The sequence below is a fragment of the Oxyura jamaicensis genome, chromosome 4 (genome assembly GCF_011077185.1).
Source record: "Oxyura jamaicensis isolate SHBP4307 breed ruddy duck chromosome 4, BPBGC_Ojam_1.0, whole genome shotgun sequence".
NCBI lineage: Eukaryota > Metazoa > Chordata > Aves > Anseriformes > Anatidae > Oxyura > Oxyura jamaicensis.
In genome coordinates, this window is record NC_048896.1 from 95712970 (window position 1) to 95730774 (window position 17805).

Consider the following 17805-nt stretch of genomic DNA (forward strand, 5'->3'; position numbering starts at 1 on the left):
CTGTGCCTTGAACAAATCCCTGGCGGCCTCCACATCACGTCCTGATGGGGTCAAAGCAGACTCTGCAGCAATGGAAGGAGAACTCTACGAGGGTGGCAATGTGCAGAGATAAAGATGAGCGAGTATGAGGAAGCATCAAGGTGCCTGAAGATGCTTAAAAGATCTGTCAGGCACTGGGCGAGAAGCCCACGCACCCTCGAGATGGATGTCCTGTACAGAAGCCAGCACAGGGTGAACCGAAGTCCCTGCCCAGCACGTCCCTGCAGCAGCGGCCACACGCAGCCATCGCTGCCCCACTCAGCCAGGGAAAGACCTGGAGAGGTTCTGGAAGAGCCTGCGCAGAGAGCAGGGGCTGTGTTGCAACAGACACAAACTGCTTTCTACGCTTAAAGAGGAGCAGGAGGACAGACCTTGATCCTTAACCCGCTGAAGAAAAGTTGCAGCTATTGTTAGCTGAGGAAACAAATGAACAAAACCGCCTCAACGTTCCTAAAAGCAGGTCAGTCGCCACAAGGTCTGATGAATAACCTGCTCTGTTTGGGCAAGAACCCAGCTTCAAAAAGCTCCAAGTTTTTTCAACATCACACCCTCCAAGGCAGGTGAGGAGGCGTTGCCTCCTGCTGCATCAGTTCTGCTGCTCCCTCCCTCCCCAGAAAAACGTGACGAGGCCTTCCCATATATTGTCATATTTAAGCTCTTTTCTGCCTCTTATGGAATGTAACTCAAAGAAGCAACTGGTCAGGTCACGGAGGCTGCCAAGGAGAGCTGCCTCGGCCAAGGAGGATGCGCACACCCTTACCTGCAGGGAAGACGTCAGCTCTGCCCCCTGCTCACCAGCCTCGGCAGGATGCTCTGCAGGGGCCGGGATGCGCCCAAGAATTGTTTTGGCTGAATTACCTCTGCTAGCTACAGCCCACCAGTCTGCAGTCAAAAAGGTTCCCTGCGTGTCTACACGCGCGCGGGTCAGAGCCAGCGCACAAACTAACGCTCTCCAACCTGAGCGGGGTGTGAGGAGAAGTTTCCTGAGATTAGGGGTGTCTGGTTTTGAAAGAAACAGGTTTTTTTGGAAATATAGTCACAGTCCGTAACAGGATATATCATGTCATTACTTGAAATTCAAATTTAAGGACAAGTATCAGGTAGCTTCCTTTTTAAAATGACAAATCTTATCCAGAAATAGGAATTTGAGTGACAGAAGGTGTTTTAAATCATTTTGTTAACAAGAACCCTTACGATGATCTATCCACTTACAAAAGTGCTCCCAAAACATAACCAAGACAAAAACCAACAAATAGTTACTCCACAAGTAGAAATTTTACCACAAGCAATGTCTGTAAAGGATTTTTTTTTATGGAACATACCAAAACCACCATTTCCCATTTCTAGGTTCTGATGTTAATATAGCACCTAAACATTTTTAAAATCAATTTAGGGACCTGTATCACAGCATGAAGTGAATGTTAATGAGTTAAACAAGGAAGTTCAAGTTTATTTTTAGCATTTGGAAACAGAAACAATAGAGCCAGGTGCTCCGACAGAGGAAAGCACTGTGAGACGAAATAAAGGATAACACTTCCTGGTTAAATACAACAAAAAGTGTCTTACCAACACGTATATCCCAACATACTTCCCAGGACCTGTGGTAAAATCCTGGCCGTGATTATTAAAACAACAACATCTCAACGAACTACACAGAAAACAGGATTCCACCCCGTTCCTCCATGTTCTTTTAAAGGCCCGGATTTCAAGGTGAACACAAACATTACAGCTGTACAGCAATACGCCACACGTCCTGCACACACACAACACACAAAGGGGCAAAAGAAGTAACAGCAGGTGACAGCCGATGCATCTGGCAGCACGTCTTGCCATCATGCTTGGTTAGGGATGGCTCAGCATCTGCTTAATGTTGGATAGGCATTCCATAAACAGAACATGTAAAACATCTTAGACAGCTGAGAGGCATACCTTCCTTTGCTTGGTTCCTCTTTCCTCACGTCTTTTTTTATAGCTTCAGCCTGAAAGGTAGAAATCAGGGTTCAGTACCCACCACTTCCAGAAGCAACAGCACAGCGTTTGCATAGGACAGCTAATCGGTAACACCACGAACCCAGATTTCCTGCGTGTATTACCTGAAAGGTCACAAGTCAGTAAACTACTCTAGAATTGCTCACACAGAATGTGTTCTTCCTGAGACAACAACTAAGAGCGCTTGGCTGGGTAAGAGGTTTTGCCAGAAGGCTGCTAGACAACTCGTGGCACAGCACCCGTGGTTTCACTCGCCTCATCCCCAAAGATGGGTTTTGCTTTTGGCCCGCGGTGTATTTTGGGGAGAGAGGATGTTAAACATCTTTTCCCTGTACTGAGGAGGATGCCAACAGCTGCAGAGCTCAGGTAAACTGCAGCTAGCTTGACAGCTACGTACTGCACTGAAAACAGCACCGCAGCTCTTCAAAGACGAATCGCATTTCGAGTTAAGCAAGTATCTGCAGAAGATCCAAGGCCAGATTCTATTCCTTAAAACGTGCTGAAGTAGTATGATTGCTTAAATATGCCCAAGCCTTTCCATTTGCTGATATATGGAATTATTTTAATGAAGTAACACCTTCTGAAATAAAGAAAAAAAAAGAAAAAAAGAACCATCTATCCAAGCTTTGTGGCTGTCACAGTTCACAGCACAGCTCCAAGCAAGTCAAAAACTTTTAAAACTGTGTTGAAATTTCTTTTCTGAAGGCATTCTACAAACTCATTTGAAGAGTTCTAATACGAGAACTTCAGATTAATTCAGTGCACATACGGTTCATGTTACTCTTCTATTTATACACATATTTTTTCCTGAAGCCTTTACTTTTCCCTAAGAACACATATTCCAGGTATAGGAAGCGTCCAAGCGCCATCTGTGTTATAATTGATTAAAAATAGCTTTGTTTTTCCTTCAGAGAGCCTTCTGAGAGAAAGCAGGGAAAATAGCTTAGGTTAAACGGGGCTCCAAGCTCAATGCTCCTCTGGTGCGTAGCCACAGCATCCAGATTCTGCACCACCACCGAGGTCACTGACAAAGCACAGTGCACAACAGAAGGAAAAATGCAGTTTTCCCTTTCATAAGGGGGACCAGCACAGGCATTTTTCTCCCCCTCTCAGATGGAGAGGGAAACAAAGCTGGGAAGTGCACCTCCAGCGTCCAGATTTCTATTGATGTGTGAAAAGGTGGGACAGCCTTACTGCAAAGAGCAGTTACACCACCTGTAGCGACGGCGGGTGATTCTGTATTCCAGAAGCACGCTCACTGTTACAAGAGTTTCCCCACAGGCTTATTTTTGTTATTTCAGCGATATTAAAACTCAGACATTATCAAAAACTCTAGCTGATTAAGCAGCACTTCCATTACTTCCACCACTGTGCCGCTGGCATCAGTCCCTGCTGGCTGGCTGGCCAACGTCCCCAGCGTCCCCAGGTCAGGCGAGCACCCCGAATCACCCCGGAGCGCACAGCTGGAGAGAAATATTACTTCACCAACAGTGCTGAATGCCACTCTTTGTTGGCATCGACCTCTGCTCTGCTGAGACATTCTCAGCAACAAAGGCACGTTATTCTGCCGCTACAACACAAGATGCAGGAAGGGCTACACCGAGCGGATTGGGCTCAGTGTTCCCCCTATGCATCCTTGCCAGGCGTTCCTTAGCAGAAGTGTTTAATTATGATATTTTGCATTATTCAGTGCTGAGGGAGCTTATTACTTACACTTTGTTAGACTTGGGAAAGAGCTTGTAAGCCTGAAGACTTCGTTATTTCCTTCTGCTACCCAGCTAGTCTAATAAAGGATATAAATAGTCTAATAAAGGATATTACACTTAAATGCATCCGATGATCTAACACAGCTTTATGTTCTTTAAAAAGACCTCGAGTTCACTACTTAAAAAGAAACACAGAATACAGTGGCACAGAAGACAACATGCTGTATGCCACACAGCAAGAATCAGCGTCCTGCAGCGGGGAGGAGAAAGAAAAACCTCTCGGGGACATCTGATGCAGGTTCCTGCACCACGCCGACAGTACCACAACCAAAGGCTCGTGCGGTAGAGATGGAGTGTTCACAGCAAAATGTAAACCTGTTCTCTGAATCAGTTATGGAATTAAAAGGCATTTTCACCCTTCTTGTACTGAATCTCAGGTGAATGCCCCCAGAAGGTACGGATGAAGAGCTGGGAAGCCAAGCTGACCACAGACTCCCTACGGACACTTCGAAGAGTCACTCTTACAGAGCAGGAATCAGGTAACTGATCTGACACGGACGGGACTCTACACACGCACAGCATCTGCTGATTTCCTTGGAAATCCGCTCCAAAACATCCGTGTGCCCAGTCACATGTGGTTGTGCACCCTGTGGCCTAAACCATCAGCGATGCAACTCAACAGCTGCAAGAGAGCCCTACCAAAAACGCACCCCAAAACCTACTGCCTCACATCGTATTTTAAAACGGGAATCCCAAACACCCTACAGCTACCCCACAACCTCTGTAAGGGTGCTTTGCAGGAAAGCACACGGAATTGCCAATGCAATAGAGAACAAACTATAATGCGTGTCAGTGATCAGTACCCAACCTGTTCTCAAAAAATTACACTAAGAATACACAAAAAAGTCACCGTGATGATTGGCGAGAATACTGACAGCTCGGTCAGCACAGCCCGAAGCATGCATCTGAGCGATTTTTACATGTTTGACTTCCCTGGGTTGAAGTAACAGACTGATGCCCTTCTGATTTGCCACCTGAGGTTAAAGCTCTGCCTGGTGGTGACCACCAGTGAAGGCATGCCCTGCCCCTCCAGCAAATCCTCGTTTGAGCAGTATCTCAAAGTCACGTCACTGAAAATGAACAGGAACACACGGGGAACGAGCTCCAAGGATGGAATTCACATGGATAACCCCTCGTAAGAGCTGTATCTATCTCACAAGCACAGAATTCAGCTGAAGATAACCGTACAGCTTTCGGCCTATACCTCGACAGAAAACAGATCATGCTGAACTGCAGAGCTGGGCCGTGCTTTTGCAGTTACCTGTAAGCTACAAAGAGCAATCCTACCTGAAATTCAGCAGAACAAAAGCCAACCTACATCCCCCTACGGTAAACATCATGTGGAAGATGTGGCAGAGAGATGAAGAGCATGCCACTGGAAAGATAGTTCAGATTTCCTGCTCAGAGCTCTTTACCCAGTGCAATAGACACTAAGCTTCCCTCTGGTGTTCAGCTGCGGCAGTTCACTGTTCTTTCAGCGAATCACCAGAAGTTAGCAGGGAGCTGTTCAACGCTGCCAGTAATTCCATCTGCAGGCAATGAAACAGCAGCAGCTGTAGGCCCACAGATCAACGCTGACACAGCAACTGAGTCTGGAATCAAAAAAGGACTGACGTAGATGAACTGTTAAAAGACGAATCAAACTCTGATGGAGCTTCTCTAATCATTCCAGTCAGAAATTCTTTTCTAACCAGCACTAAGCAGCTACTTTTCTCCTTTCTTCCTTTTCTCTTCACCTTTCATTTGGAATTCTTTCATCGGTTGAAAGAGATTGCATAACGTTTGTAAAACAGAGAAAGATTTCTAAGAAAACCATACAGCAACACATACTTTTTCACACGTACGACACATTCCAGGGTTCAGCCTGCTTCATTCAGCACCCCACGGTTACAGTTCCCACTCTCATCCACAACAGCAAATACTGAAGGAAATGCTGGCGTTATCCCCACTGACCGCCCTTACGGAAAGGCTCTACTACTGCACGAAAATAGTGTACTGTTGAAAAAGAAGAAATCTTACTTCAGCATACTCTCCATTAGGTGACAACATACAGCTCAACGTATGCTCACCCATCTTGTAGGGATATTGTTTCAGGAAGCAGTACATTGATCTAGCTGCCTTGGGACTCTCCAGCTGTAGAATTGCCTGAAAACAAAACAAAAACCATCAGCTAAACACAAATAACTGTTCCTTCTGTCTTATTTCTGTACTACAGAACAAGTTTAACAAATCAGTAGGCACAGCCTGGGATATTCAGTTTCTGAGGGCTTCAACAGCCTCATTTTAAATTTGCTAAAAGCAGCATTTTTGATGAAACGGTGCTCTGGATATGGAGAACAGTGGACTCTTCTTTCTGCGAGGCTGAAGGAAGAAATCTTGCGTTGGAATTATCTGTAGAAGCAAGTAAAGAACCGTGTCACAGAACAGGGATAGCCTGGAGCTTTCCCACCCATGCGTCCAGCCTTCTGGTTCCCAGACACGTTCAGCTTTGACTCTGCTGTAACTGATGAGCATCTTCCCATAAGCTGCGAGGGGAAGTGCATGGCCATAAAAAAATCAAAAGTAATGTTATAACTGTCAAGAAAATGGTAAGAATGAGCTAAACACAAACGTTTATACACTGTACCAGAAATCTCACTTCTTTACCTTTAAGCTATCAAATACAACGTGATGTGAGTCTTCCAGCTTCAATTCAAGTTGTTTTAAAGATTTTTTTTAAAGCAAACCTATATAAATTATCCCTCATGTTTCTGTAAAAATTGCAAAGGTCTCTGTCCACTGAAAATCAGATCATAAAGTACTTAATGAATAAAAAATAGAGCAATTCTGACATTTTCCCAAACTAGTTTTTTTTCCCTACTACATGGGAATTTGTTCCGCCCTCCACCGCTTGCACCTCTCTGATGCCAAAGGTTACTAAATTTTCCAGCCCTTTGGGAAGCTTTACTTTCAGACCTTAAGCTGTTTTTGTATTGTTGAGGCTAGATAACAGCCTCAAGTTTGTTTTGTTTGTTTGTTTCCTTCCCTGCAGCCCCCAGCACGTAAGATAAGCTATTTTCTTGTACAGGGCGAGTGGGGAAGAAAGCCCACATTCATTTCAGGAGCTCTGGTCTCTCGTTAGCAGAACGCTGGCGGTACTGGGAGGTTAAAAGCTTCATTTTTCATTTTAACGTGGTACTGAGCACTAGGGAAAAATACTTTACCTTGTTTTTATTCTTCAGCACAACATAATGATCAACTTTTCCGAATCGAAGTCCCACACAAACTACTTCAAATTCTCTGTAGCCATCATCGGGTAAGTTTCCAAGATGCACGAACTGATGATGTACTGTTTCGGTATTTACCTAAAGAAAAGCGATGGCTTCTTTAACTTTCCAGCATTCTTTATTAGCATCTACGGAACTAGGTTAGGAAAGCGCCACAGGAAGCTTCCAGATCACTCAGATCTCCCCAAGGAGAGCATTCGCATGCATCCAATGTTCAAATTTTCAGATTCACACCAGATTTTCCAGTTTTCTATGCAGCACGTGAAAATAATTTGATATAACTCTCAATAAAGAATAACAAACTTTAAAATGTTGAGTGTTTATTGTAAATTATCGTGTAATTTTTTAAACAAGCTAATACAAGTCCCTTTAAGGAACACTACAAAATCCTGCTGAAGTTCAAATCAGATTTGGTATTTTGAAAAGCACGTTATCTGGTCAGATCTCAAACCAGTCAAGGCACAGAAAGCCACCTGAAAGAGTGTATGATTACGGTTTGTAAGTCAGAGTTTGATTTATTTGAACAGTTTATAATGACGAAAAGATCCTTGGTCAAATCTAATTTCTCGAGTTCGTCGATTTTCAAACAGCCATACGGAACCCCTGCGCAGATTAAGAACCTGTGATTTCAGTTGGACTACAATTTGAATAAATTTTGATAGTCAGATATTACAAAGATTTAATTACGTATCCATCCGAAACACACACACAGCAAGTGGCTGAATAGCTCCAGCCCTGCTACAGAGGCAGGGAGGCCTCCCCGCTAACCTGCACGTCCCCAGGATGGATGTCCTCCAAGGGCAGCACTTCAGTCACAACGTGGTAGGCTCAGAAGCTTCTTGCAACAGAGCCTTTGCTGTAATAGGATATTCAACACTAATTGGAAAGCTTTCCTTGCTAGTGAAGGTTCCTTGATCACCACCACCATGGGGACAGGCTGCCAGAGGAGACCTGGAAGTCTCTTCCTACCAGGAAGGATTCTGGTGCAGAACATAAGAGTGGGCTGACTGCACACGGAAAGCTAACCTCAGCCACGTAGCACTGGCAGAATGATACACGGACTCCTGGCACTAATTATTTTGTGCCATTTCCAAGGAAATGCTGCTGGGGCACAAAGTCCAGAGGTACTAGTAGACTTCTGAAATCTTGAATAAGTCTTACCTTTAAATACTTGAGAGCTGCATGTCTTTTAGAGACAGAACCAGCCCTCCCTCACAACAAGAGCGAGCTCTCCCACCCCACCCTTGGCAGGTTTGCTATGTTCCTCTCCCATTATTCACTACTTCAGAGAAAAAATGAAATATTCCAGCACAAGCATATCTGAAGCAGATGTAAGATATGGCAACAGGAGTATTGGCATTAAGGGCTCAGATGTACCTGCTAGTGCCAAGCAATGACCGTTAGGAGAACACAGATACCCCCCAAACACATGTGGGTTTGAAAATTCAAGCCTTTGGGGGGTTTCTTGGAAAAGTGACTTATCATTGGCAGGGCTCTTTGGAACATGATTTTTACCATATACTGTTAGTTCCTGACTTTGCTGTTCTTAAAGTTACTCCTGTGAAGTTCCCAGGACAACTCTAAGCCCAGAGACACATTCAGACCCAGTAACTCACTCTCTATCATGAATATTTTGAAAATGTTTTCCTACAGTACCAAGGAAAAAAAAAAGCTGTTATTCCATTAGCCTCTGCCTGCAGAAGGGGCCTCCATGAGCCTACATAAAAAGCTCTGCACATCAACTGCCAGCCTGCACCGAGAAAGGTGCGAAGGAACAGGAGGGACTATAAGGGAGACACTCTACGTCAAACAGCAGAAGTAGTTTTGACAGTTAAACTAAAAAAAGAGAAACCTGTCTATAAAATATACTAGAAAAATGGGTGCCATGATACACGGGCAAAGACTCACATTCTCCAAGCTACGGTGGTCACAAGCACGCTGTCAGAACGTGAAAATGCCCTATGGGAGAGGCTCACTAAGGACTCCTACTGAATGTTTAATTCCTTGCTCCTCATGCATCATGGAGCTAAGCTAAGCAATCATTTACTCCTTCCATTCCGTGCTTATTCGCCCGTGAATACATGTATAAACATGTAATTCCACAGCAAGCTTAGATAACTCAATTAGCTGTTATTTCACGGTGAAGGAAGCTGATTCCAATTCAAATTCACATATTTTGATAGTAGTTGGAGGAAATGTTTGATTGACAGCAACTTACCTTAGGGTCAGATTCTTTGATGATAGCGGTAAATATTGATTCCTGGGGAAAAAAAAATAAAAGGTTTTAAGATTTAAAGATTTAAACAGTAAAATGCAGTTTCATCAGCTAATTGGGAATCACAGACTCCCTAATTGAAATGACAACTTTTTTTTCCTGCTTTATTAGTAAAAGTGATAGCATGAGCACTTCTCACATCTTTGTTATTCTGGTATCAGACCAGGACCCCAAAAGACATTTAACGTGTCCTCAACAGGACATGCTATCAGAATGTACAGAATGGGCAGCGTACAGAAGTCAGCTTAGACACAAAATCCTGCTCTGTCCTGAAACGTCATCACACATCATAGAACGCCAATATATTTTATTACTTACTTCATCTTTTACAGTCTTATACTGAGGCACCATATTGATGCAGAGCTGATTCCCATCCAGTGACATTGGAAAGCAGGTGTAAAATTTAACCATGGAATCTGCAGATTTTCTGTTTATTTCAATATATGCCTTTTAAAATAAAGAAAGTAAAAAAGTAAAAAAGAAACTCTAATTCAGCAAAAACATATCAATGTTTGCCACATTGCGTTATCACATTTACATTTGTTAGAAGCATAGTTACTGCTTCTCCAGGTAGAATCCCTACCAGATACACACGGGAATACCTTTTTATGAGATGACAGAATTAACACATCCCTCAGTCCTCCAAATGGCTTTGCTAGGTTGGAAACTTCTTCGACGGAATATCCTTTCTCGGGCAAGTTTGAAATAAGAACCACACACACATCATCAGGTTCCTGGAAACAAATGGAAGGAAGTGTTACTGTTCTTTCTTCAACTCTAAACCAAAACTACTATATGGCTAAAGAGGGCATTTATTTTTACTGTGTCAAGCCACCATCAAACGGAATGAAACACTTGCTTAAAAGCATGTATTTATACGTGCAATTACCCCAAAACCAAAGAATATTTAAACCTTCTTAGGATTTAGTAGCAAAGCACATTATACATTTTTTTAAACCCCTCTCCGTAGTTATGTTGTGTAATCACCTTAAATACTGCCTAATTGTGGATGTACCCAGGTTAAACTAATTCTGTACAAACCTTGGTCTCTCTCTTGCCATCTCACCAAAAATTCAAACCAAACCCAAACCCCCTATAATTACACCGTTACTTTATGTCCATGATATGCCCACACGTCAAACACTGCCGGTCCGTACGTGCAAGTTCTACATCTCGAGAAAATCAGAGAGTTAGAAGAAATCCACGGAAGGGCAACGATCAGCATAAAAAGTAGTTTTGGTGTAAACAAAGAGTCAACAAACTGTGGGAAATAAAGCCAGAAGTCTATCAAATCAAAAACAGCCCAGAGAAAATAAACTAGTCGCTATTTCCCACAAGAAATTAACAGACAAAGGATTTAAAACCAGAGGTTTTCAGACAGCAGAACCATCACTTGGCAGCCTGCACCAAATCTCTACCTACAGCATCCACAGATTCAAGCACCTTTAGACTGACCTTGCTAATTGGCTCCGTTGATTCTTCACTCTTCACAGTCGCTACCGTAGCTTCTATTTAAAAAAATAAATAAAAAAGTGGCAGTTGTTAATTTAGCCATTCAGCAGATTTCTTTAGATCCTGTAGAGTTTGAGGAACTCCCTGCGCTATGCATGCGCTTTATCACTACTGTAGGGGTGAAAAATGAAAAAATCCTTAATTCACAGAGACAAATTACACTGGCAAGACGCATGCGGTGCTCTGTAGAAGATTTCATAAAGAATGGTCTTAAGTAAGATTTATTTTTTTAATTAAAATCCCTTGTTTTACACAAACGCTTTGCTGACGTAAAGGCCGCATCAGCTGAATAATCGCAACCACAATATTTCTTTATGGGCATTCTGGGAGAATGCAGGTGCCCAGCGCGTGCCCAGATTGTTTCTCTTTTCTTTTCCCTGGGACAAGTCCACAGAAAAATCTTAGAGCCTCAGAAGAACATGAACAGCAGGAAACAGGAAAACACCCATCAGAGCAGGTAAGGGAGAAACCCTTCTCCTGTAAAATGCTCGTATCCAGCACTATCATGTGCATAATAACTGAGAATTAAGATACACCATGTTTGAACAAATTCTGTTACTCATCAGTTACAGATATTGGGAAAATAGAATTTACTGAACCAGCTCCTAACCGTGTACTGTAAAGCAGTGACATTTAAAAAAATGAGTGGTGGAGCTGTAAACAGAATACAAAGAAGGCCTTACTCCTTTCCTCTGATGAGCTGCAAATAAGACTTCACGTTGCACTGAAAAGGTCTAGGCAAAAATACTTTGCTAGCTAAAAATATGTGAATTCAGAGGTTTTTTGGCCACTCTTCTTCAATCCCAGTCCCACAAAACTGTTCTTTTATGTCTCGGTCAGTGAAGCTAACCGATTTCCTTCTCTGATATCCTGTGCCATCTTCATTTGTGAAGAGTTCCTGGCCTCGATACTACTCTGACATAATTCACAATAGCAGAGAAGCTGAGGACAGAAATGAAAAAGCCTGTCAGTTTGCAATTTACCTTGATCAATTAAAGCCTCCTTAATTTCATCCAAGTCCACCGCTGCCACCTGAGGCATCTCTGCAAGTTTCTCTACAAAAAAATTTCAAGATACCACAATGTCAAATTTATGTAATTTACAACTAGCAATGTAACTGAAAACCACCATTATCATATCCGAATTACCTAGTAAAGATGCAGGGTTATCGATTCCTTTGGACGGAGTCTCTGCCACCTTCACAGGCTCTGTAACTTTGTCTGCTTCCGTAACGTTCTTTGGGTCGGACAGCTCAACTTCCCCAGCATCCATTTCCGCTTCTGTTGAGATCTGAAGCTCTTCAGACTCATTTTCTACTGAATTTGCTGGAAGGTAACAAGAAGATAAAGCTTTTTTTCAGTCTGATGGGTTACAGTAACCAATTTGCAGCTGCACTGTAAAATTCTGTGGCAGAGACCTCCTGTCACAAATGAGCAGAAAATGAATATGCAGGACCAGCTCGTTCCAGCTTCACAGAACACCTCTGCGACTGTCTTTGCATGGAAGGGCAAAATGATTTTGCTTCCTCAAAAATCATCTTTACCTGGTTCTTTGCTACTCCAGATTTACTAGCAGGACTCATTATCACTGTTAGCAAAGTCACAAGGTGCAAGAAGAGCGCACGCCTATCTACCAGTCTACCATGTTGGCAGACGCAGCTGAAGGTGTGAAAGGTTTGGACTCACCACCTTAAATATTGTCTGGGAAGTGGAGGGCAGCAGAATAGCACCTGTACTGAAAGCAGTACCTAAAGGGGGCCTGCAAAAAAGCTGGAGAGACTCCTTATCGGGGACTGTAGTGACAGGACAAGGCGTAATGGTTTAAAACTAAACATGGGTAGATTTAGATTAGATATTCGGAATAAATTCTTCACTCTGAGGGCAGTGAGGCCCTGGCCCAGGCTGCCCCGAGGAGCTGTGGCTGCCCCATCGCTGGCAGTGCCCAAGGCCAGGCTGGATGGGGCTGGGGGCAGCCTGGGAGCAGGGAGTGGAACCAGGTGATCTTTAAGGTCCCTTCCAACCCAAACCATTCTGTGATTGTGTTTTCCAAGGAAAGAGTGAAAGTTCTTGTTTGTCTTACCTGCAGTAGTTGAGGTTTTCTTGATCTTACTGTCTCTAGTCACCGCTGATTTCTTAGTTTTTTCTTTTTTACCTATGTAAAATATCCAAAAACAAGTCAGCAGAACTGCTTATTTCTTAATTCTTACGTTTGTGCAAGAGCAAAATAATAATAATTAAAAAAAAGAGTAAAGAGCATGAAAATATGTACAGAAACCATTTGATCTGCAGCAATTCAACTGGTGTGACAAAAAAGCACCAAAACCTAAAAATTAAGTTAATTCAACAACAAAATTGAATGAAAGTCAAAAAGTTACTCTGCTTCGTGAATTTATTTAGGATTCTGGTGACACAACCCTACTCCCCTAAAAAAGTTCATTTCCTCTTCCCCTTAAATACCTGTCAACAAGTCACTGTTTCCATCTGAGGCAGCTCTGAAAAGCACTGCTGTATGAATTTTTATTCTATTCTACAATCTGCATTCAGAAGTGACCGTGCTGACAAATGAAAAAATCTTCAAACAGCGCCATTTTCAGAAGTTTTACGGATTGAATTTTCCCAGCAAAACAAACAAAAAAAAATAGTGACTGGTCCCGAATGACGTTCAAAACAAGTGCCCAGAAAAGCCAAACAATAAACAACAAAAATGATTTGGCTTTCATTTTCAGTGTGTTAGGAACGCCAGCATTTTTGTACAATCTCATTGGCTTCTCACCACAGTCCGTCCCTTCTTTCAGCCAAGTACTTACAAGAAAGTTATTCTTTATAGCGTGACGTACAGGTGTTTCTGCCAGACTAAGTAACAAGAATAACTGAAATCATTTCTGTCTGCATCCTTAGATGACCAGGGCATAAATTTAAAAGCAACTTGAAGGTTTAAGGATAGTAAGATGCTGAGAAGCATCAGCACTAACTGCAAAAGGCGATGTTAAATGCATTACACGTTAGCCTCAAAGGCAGCTCCAAGAATTAGGCAGATTCCAGGGAGGATGAAACAGCACACGTATCAGGAACAGATAGGGGCAAACATTTACAATTACAGAGTATCAGCATGGGTCTTCTTTTTTTTTTTCATTGCTGCTGGACGGGTGTTTCTCAAGCCAGCCAAGTTACGTGAAAAAGAAGACATTTGAAAGTATAAGGGTCGCTTTCTCACACCTCTCTGGACTTGCTTTCGGGCACTACTGAATGAAGCATTCATAAAAACAAAGAAACTGGAAAGAAGAGCAAAGGTGTCATCAGATACAAGGCAGTCAAAGCCTCACCTGGAACGGATTTTGTCGTCTTAGTGGTGGTGTTCTGATGTTTTCTATTATGAACAGATGGGAAAAAAATAAAGAAAAATCAGGTTCAAAGACAATTCACCAATATCAAAATAGCTTAAGAAGTTCCGAACCAGTAAAACACACAGGTGTGAGCGCATCTGTTTCCAGTGGTTATCAGCAACAGCAACATTAACGGATGTAACGCAGCACTTACTTTGTACTCGGTGCCACTTTTTTAACAATCCGAGTCTTTTTTTTGATGTTCATTTTAGCCTAAAGCAGACAGAAAAAAGAACTTTTATTGTATCACTTCCACTTTGTATTGTGTAGGTCGCATCTTTTTGTTAGACTGACAGCTTAGGATTTAGTAGCAAAGCACATTATACATTTTTTTAAACCCCTCTCCGTAGTTATGTTGTGTAATCACCTTAAATACTGACACCATTCACGGTTAGCAATCTGAATCAAGAAAAACAGAAACCTCAAATCTGAAATTCGCAAGAGGATTTTCACATCTATTTTAAACTTGTGTTTATGAAAAGCAATTATAAAATTATCATCTAAAACAACTAAATATTTTTCTAAAGAACATTGGTTTTTGGATTAAAATTCCAAGCTGCACACATGTCCTGGTTTCAGTTAGGACAGTTATTTTTCCTCCTAGTAGCTGGTAGGGTGCTATGTTTTGGATTAGGATGAGAAGAGTGCTGATAACATGCTGATGTTTTAATTGCTGCAGAGCACTGCTTATACTAAGCCAAGGACTTTTCAGCTCCTCGCTCTGTCCTGCCAGCGGGCAGGCTGGGGGTGCAGCAAGAGCTGGGAGGGGACAGACCCAGGACAGCTGACCCAAACTGGCCCAAGGGGTATTCCATACCATCTGACGTCATGCTAAACAATATATAGGGGTGGCTAGCCGGGCTGGGGGGGCGGCTGCTCGGGGTTGGGCTGGGCATCGGTCAGCGGGTGGTGAGCAATTGCATTGTGCATCACTTGTTTGTACATATTATTATTATTATCATTATTATTTTCTATCTTAATAAACTGTCTTTATCTCAACCCACAGGCTTCACTTTCCCGTTTCTCTCCCCCATCCCAGAGAGGGAGGGGGGAGGGTGAGCGAACGGCTGTTGGTGTTTAGCTGCCAGCCGGGTTAAACCACAACAACACAAAATATGTTATTCACCATCACACTGCTTACCTGGCCAGGAGACACTTTTGGCTTTTCTGCTACACTTATTTTCACCCGTTTCCCATTCACCAGCACTGGCACAGTTTCACCGTATTTCACAGCTGCTATCACTGCTTCTTTGTAGTTCATTTCCAAATAGGCCTAAAATAAATGCCACTTTCAGCCTTCACTTACATTGTAGGCACGAGATGCATTTTTCTGCAATTTTTCTTTACAAAACCTGCTCACGACAGAACTGCGTGTGCTCCCTAAGTTCATGGGGAGTTTGATGACAAAGTTTAGACTGCAGTATTACATAAGAGGGAACCCAGCTCCTCCAACAATTAAGACTCAGGCAGCATTATAAAATTAACACTCCCAGCTATTCAAGGGTTACTTACGCGATCTTTAACAACCACCTGCCTAGGAAGCCTTATCCAAAAGGACAAGTTGAGGTTACAGATACTACAGGTTTTATTGCTTGACCTTTTCTTTTGCATTCTCACACAAACATTCTATGGAAAACTCACCTCGTTCCTGGAGCGAAGTACAATGAGATCACTAACTTTGCCAAACGGCTGAACAATTTTTTTAATATCCTGATCAGAAAAGCCATCATCGGGTAAATCAGATATTTGAAGGACTGTCCCGCAATTCAGCAATTCCTCTCTCAACAGCTGCAAATTAAAAATAGAACAAAAAGAAACAATTTCCATTTAAAGTCCAGGACAACGAAGAAAAATAATCTGCAATAGAAACTGCCCCAGAGTAGACCATCTGCTCAGCTCACTGAGGTGTTTTGAGGCTTTTGCTCTTTAACACAAGGGCAGATCCGTAATTCCAGCCATAGAACAGCCTGCGTTGGAAGGGCCCTTAAAGATCATCTAGTTGGGACCCCCTGCCATGAGCAGAGAGAACAATAACCCTCAGATTATTAGGTGCCATCGCATAGGATTATCAAGTAACAGCGTACAACTGTCTTGTTTTTACTAAGTATTAAAAATCTGCGTAACTCCAGCTGTCTAGGCTATGTGGGTAAAGGGTTGCCCAACTCCACTACCTTCCTTTCGGTGCTATCTATTAGCCTTCAGTATCAGCAGGCAGTGTTCTCTTCCCTAGGATCTACCAAGGACAACTGCATCTACCACAGACACCCAATAGTAACTAAAACACAAGTCTGGTTTATAGGTGCAGCGTGTCCGAGAGATCCCAACGGTTAACATGTTGGACTAAGCCAACACTGGCTTAAGATCCTTCTTACAAGAGGAGTAAGAAGTTCCTCTGCCTCGCCTTCGGTGCACGCCAGGAAAGCGAGCACTTTCTGCCTCCTGTCCTTTGCTTGTACTTACACGGTCGCACCTCCCAGCAGAGCTCATCACGCACCATTTGTACAAACAAGCGCACAGCAGCGTAAGGCCCCGAGCTTAATTGGAATTTCTTTCTGCTGCTGTAACCAAACCTTCTGGAGGGCCTTCCATCTGTTACAAAGTGCTTGCCGTGGTACTTAGCACGAAGCTGCGTTAACACAGCACACTATCTATTGCACAGAGTCAGCAAACAGAACCGTTAATCCTCCTACACACGATCCCCCTGCAATGAGATACAAAGCAAATACTTAAAATCGCAGAGAAAAATACTGAGAAACTCACCCTATTGTAAGGAGAAGGACGAGGGCCGCTGGTTCCTGCAGCTGAGTCTTCCTCGTCCTCTTCCACTTCTTTGTCTTGGGGCGAATCGTCACTTTCAGGAGAAGAAGAACTTGACCCGGGCTGAGAAAGCACGTCCTTCTTCGCAGCCTTCGGTGAAACACTTGTTTTCAGTGGCTTCTTCATATTTCCAGGCATCTTCCCTAGGAGTCCATGAGAGGGTGGTGATTTTCCCGATCCCGAGGATCCTAGCCCAGCTGCTTGAAGTGATTTATGCTTATTGAACTCCGCTACAAAGCCAGGTCCTAAACTTTTCACTACTGCCTCCAAAGCTGCCTTTCTGTCTGTGAGGGGAAGGGAAAACAAACCCGTTTTTGTTTGGTTTTTACGAGCCCTTACCTACACTGCTGCTCTGGTTCCTGCATTACCTATCCCTGACTCAATCCTGCAACCCGCTGAAGTTAGAGAACCTTAATCACACTCCAGCAGAGGTGGCCTATAAATAATAAACCTCTGTACTATTTCCCTGTGCTGTTGTATAACCTGACATTTGCAGTCAGGCTGACGTGACATCGGCAATATCATCTGCAAGGAGCCTAACGGCTGAGCAAGGAACGACTGCATAATTTTGCATGTCAGGGGACGTAATAAAAGAAAACAACTTTTCAAGTCTCTGATCTTTCTCTCGCATACTGATGCACTGCAGTGCTTTTTGGATTGATGCCCTCTGCTAAACGCAGTATCCTTCACTGTCTTGCTCTCTGTCACGTTGTCCTACGGACTAGCGTGCTGTTTTAAATTGCTCTTTAACAACCTGAT

General features: G+C 43.1%; 1 protein-coding gene across 1 annotated transcript in view; it reads right to left on the reverse strand.

Annotated features, from left to right (window-relative positions):
* ZNF638 (zinc finger protein 638) overlaps positions 1-17805 on the reverse strand; it is a 51625-nt gene that overhangs the window by 11635 nt on the left and 22185 nt on the right. Inside the window, 15 exon segments of the mRNA XM_035324190.1 lie at positions 1969-2018; positions 5814-5939; positions 6998-7138; positions 9279-9320; positions 9654-9782; positions 9938-10069; positions 10791-10843; positions 11831-11902; positions 11996-12172; positions 12927-12998; positions 14170-14213; positions 14384-14442; positions 15371-15502; positions 15871-16017; positions 16990-17189. Of these exon segments, the coding sequence (XP_035180081.1) occupies positions 1969-2018; positions 5814-5939; positions 6998-7138; positions 9279-9320; positions 9654-9782; positions 9938-10069; positions 10791-10843; positions 11831-11902; positions 11996-12172; positions 12927-12998; positions 14170-14213; positions 14384-14442; positions 15371-15502; positions 15871-16017; positions 16990-17189 (1576 nt within the window).